At 54.0% G+C, this 3192-nt stretch overlaps 1 protein-coding gene across 1 annotated transcript in view; it reads left to right on the top strand.

Annotated features, from left to right (window-relative positions):
• The first annotated feature begins 362 nt into the window (after nucleotides 1-362).
• The window catches only part of SLC13A3 (solute carrier family 13 (sodium-dependent dicarboxylate transporter), member 3), a 29676-nt gene continuing 26846 nt past the window's right edge, over nucleotides 363-3192 (top strand). Inside the window, exon 1 of the mRNA XM_014943815.1 lies at nucleotides 363-490. Within this exon, the coding sequence (XP_014799301.1) occupies nucleotides 380-490 (111 nt within the window). The 5' untranslated portion in view covers nucleotides 363-379. The remainder of the gene's footprint in view (nucleotides 491-3192) is intronic.

Here is a 3192-nt window from a genome sequence, read left to right as displayed (position 1 = left end):
TTTTTTTTTTTTTTTGTGGTTGGACTCGATGATCTCTGAGGTCCCTTCCAACCACTACGATTCTGTGATTGAGCCCGGGTTATTTGCCCCCCCAGGGGCTGTTTGAGGGCCGGTGCCATCCTGATGGTCAAACCGAACGAGCTCTTGTGCCGCCAGAATTTTGGAACCAGTTTTGAAGCATCTCCGCTGCCGAACCCCTACCGGCTGCAAAATCTGGGGGGCAACGGTGAGAAGGTGGGGGGAGGCGGACAGGATTTAGGGCTGGCAGGGCGGTCCGGGGGGCCGAAGGGCGGTATGGCGGGGCGGGGCGGTATAGCGGGGCTCCTCCCGGCGGGCGGGCGGGCCGGCGGGGGAGGGAGGAGGAGGAGGAGGAGGAGGGATGGCGGCGCTGGGGGCGCTGGTGAAGAAGGGGTGGAGCGTCCGGCGGTTCGTGGTGCTGCTGTGCGCCCCGCTGGCGCTGGTGCCCGTGCTGCTCAGCCTGCCCCCCAAGGTACCCGGGGGAGGGACGGGACGGGGGGGACACGGAGAGGTGGTATGGGATGGAGACCACCGGCCGTGGAGCCCGGACAGGCCACCAGCTGCGGCTGCCACCCAGGGTTGCAGATTGGGGCCACTCGCTGTGGGACAGGCAGTGGGGTGCACTGAGCAGGGATGTGGATGTGGGGGGGCACCAAGCAGGGACACAGAGGAGGGGGCACCAAGCAGGACACACCGACTGCAGGGCACACCGACTGCAGGACACACCAAGTGGGGCCAGGGACCAGGAGCACAAACTGGGGGACACCGACTCAGGGTATGGAGACCAAGGGTATGGACCAACGTTACGAGTTGGGGGCACAAACTGTGGGGCACAGCCCTGGGGACATGGAACGGGGACATCGCCTCGGTGCTCTGTCCCACCATGCTGCTCCCCTCATGCCTCAGCCCCAGCAGTATCTGGCCCCCCTGAGGGTCACCCCGCTACCTACCAGGGTTCCTCCGTGGAGGGAGGGAACCACTGAAGCCTTCAGTCTGCCACAGCTCCTCACCCTTCTGCAGCCACCTCAGAGTGCCAATGGAGGGGATGTCCTGGGGTGATCTTAGCTTTTAGGGGGAAGAAGGGATAGAGAGTGTGGACTGTGTTTATGTTGCTCATATAGGCATGGGAGGGTGTGAGGAACCTATGGTTCAGAATCAGTGTGGACGACGTACCCCTAACTAGTGATTCTTGCTGATACCTACCTGCCTTATTGTAGTTTGTATTGGTAGCGCTCAAAGGAGAAGCTGGGGAAACTGAGGCAAAGCAGGTCTGCAGCCAGCATCACCCAGCGAGGTGTTTGTAGAGCTGGGGTGGAAGGAGAGTGCCCGCGGCTCTGGCGTTGCTGTCCCATCCCTTTGCTATGGGAACTGCAGTGGGTAGTGCTGTGGGCAGGGAGGGAGGGATGCTGTGGGGCTGGAGGTGGCCGTGCAGCGGGGTTCCTGCTGCAGGGCTGGGAAATGCAGGGAGCCCTGGGTGCCACCAGCAACTCTCAGGGGGAACCTTTGGTGCTGTATCCAAAAAGGCTTTGCGAGAGAGGCATTCGTGATGTCCTGTAGATGTGGAATAAACTGGTCCCCTGATAAGGTTTGGGCTTTGGCACATGTGTTAGGCTGTACGTTAAGCAATTTGTGACAAAACTTTGGAGGCTGGAGGATTTCTGCAGCTGTCCCATGGATGCAGCTCTCGTGCAGCAGGAGGTCTGAGCCTTGGATGGAAGTCTGCAGGGCAGTAAAGTCACTGGGAAGTTTTGTGCCGTTGATTTCAGTATAGGCAGGATTTCACTATTACATTCAGACTCAGATCCATTTAAGAATGACTTTTTTTACATCAGAAAATAAGAAATGTTCAGTACTTAGTGATTAAAAAATGATTCAGGTGCTGTAAGGACACGAAGGTGGCATTTACTTCTGCCTGTATAGTGCTTGTCAGGTGAAACCTTTACATTCAAGACAGCAAAATAAATCTCATAAATAAATAAAAAAATAATAGCATGACCATTGCTTTATTTAATGACACCATATGTTAAAAGAGAAAATTCTTTGGATTTCATTTCCCTTTTTTTTTTCTATTTTGCATTATTGCGTGAGTTCTTGATAGGAATATGGTGAATGTCTGCCTCAAGGAGGAGAAAGCATGTTGCACAACAGGTACTTAGTTCCTTTGCAGACTCCCAAGTAGATAATTATATTTGTACATTCATTTACAATAGCTGAACAAGTGACTTCAATTATATTTAATAGTATCTTGTTTGACTTTAGCATTTGTAAAATGGTGAGATGTGGTTAGAGGGTGAGGAGATGCACTACACGCTCAGCGCAGGGTCGTGCCTGAACCGCACCGTGGTTAATTGTGAGAATAAATCACAGATCAGCCTGGCACTGCGCTGCAGGAGAGCCTTCGGTCTGGATGCTCTGTGTGCTGGTAGAAGTTTATATGTAAAGATTTGGGTGTTCAGGAAAGGGATTTCTCCAGGTGTCCAGCAGAAAATAGAGTCTCTACTGGTGTCATGCTGCTGTTCACACCCACTCCACTCTTGCAGTGTGCAAGTAGCACGCTCCTGGGTACAACCCACGGAGGACCCTCATGCACAGTCTGGTCTGATCAACGCCGGTTTATTAAAGAAAAACTGGTGATGGGAGAGTGGAAGTGTTTGCAGCTGAGGGGGAGAAGGAGCAGGGGACAGCTGTGGATGGGGAAGGAGAGGCCCCGGCAGAGCTGACTGGCCCGTAACGATCTGTTCTTCATTTTCCACGGGTGCTAAATGCATTGCGGTTGGTAGCAGTGACACTGGCTGGTACCTGCCCTGGTCACTGCCAAAACCCCGATGCTCCTGGGGCTGTTAACCAGCATAATGTTCCGAGCAAGCCCAACTGCAGCTTCACCGAGTTCTCCCCAGTTTGGAATAGGGGTGAGCCCGTAGCTGCCAGCTACCGTAGGAAATCGTATCCATTCATGTTCAGGGGTCAGTGGTTCATCCACAGTTTCAACACAAGATTGTCTCTTAGTGGTTCAGCAAGAAAGGAAACTTGCTGTTGCATCAACAGGGGATTAAGTTCTGACGTCTGGAGCTTGCTTGGACTGCTCTCCGCAGCCCGAGCCGCAGGGGGCTGCTGGAGGGGAAGGGAATGGGTTATGCTTTTAACCGTGGTGTAAAAGCACCAAAGGGGGGGGGG

This window comes from Calidris pugnax, unplaced genomic scaffold (genome assembly GCF_001431845.1).
Source record: "Calidris pugnax isolate Ruff unplaced genomic scaffold, ASM143184v1 scaffold118, whole genome shotgun sequence".
Lineage (NCBI taxonomy): Eukaryota > Metazoa > Chordata > Aves > Charadriiformes > Scolopacidae > Calidris > Calidris pugnax.
This window is presented reverse-complemented; position numbering and strand designations above follow the sequence as displayed.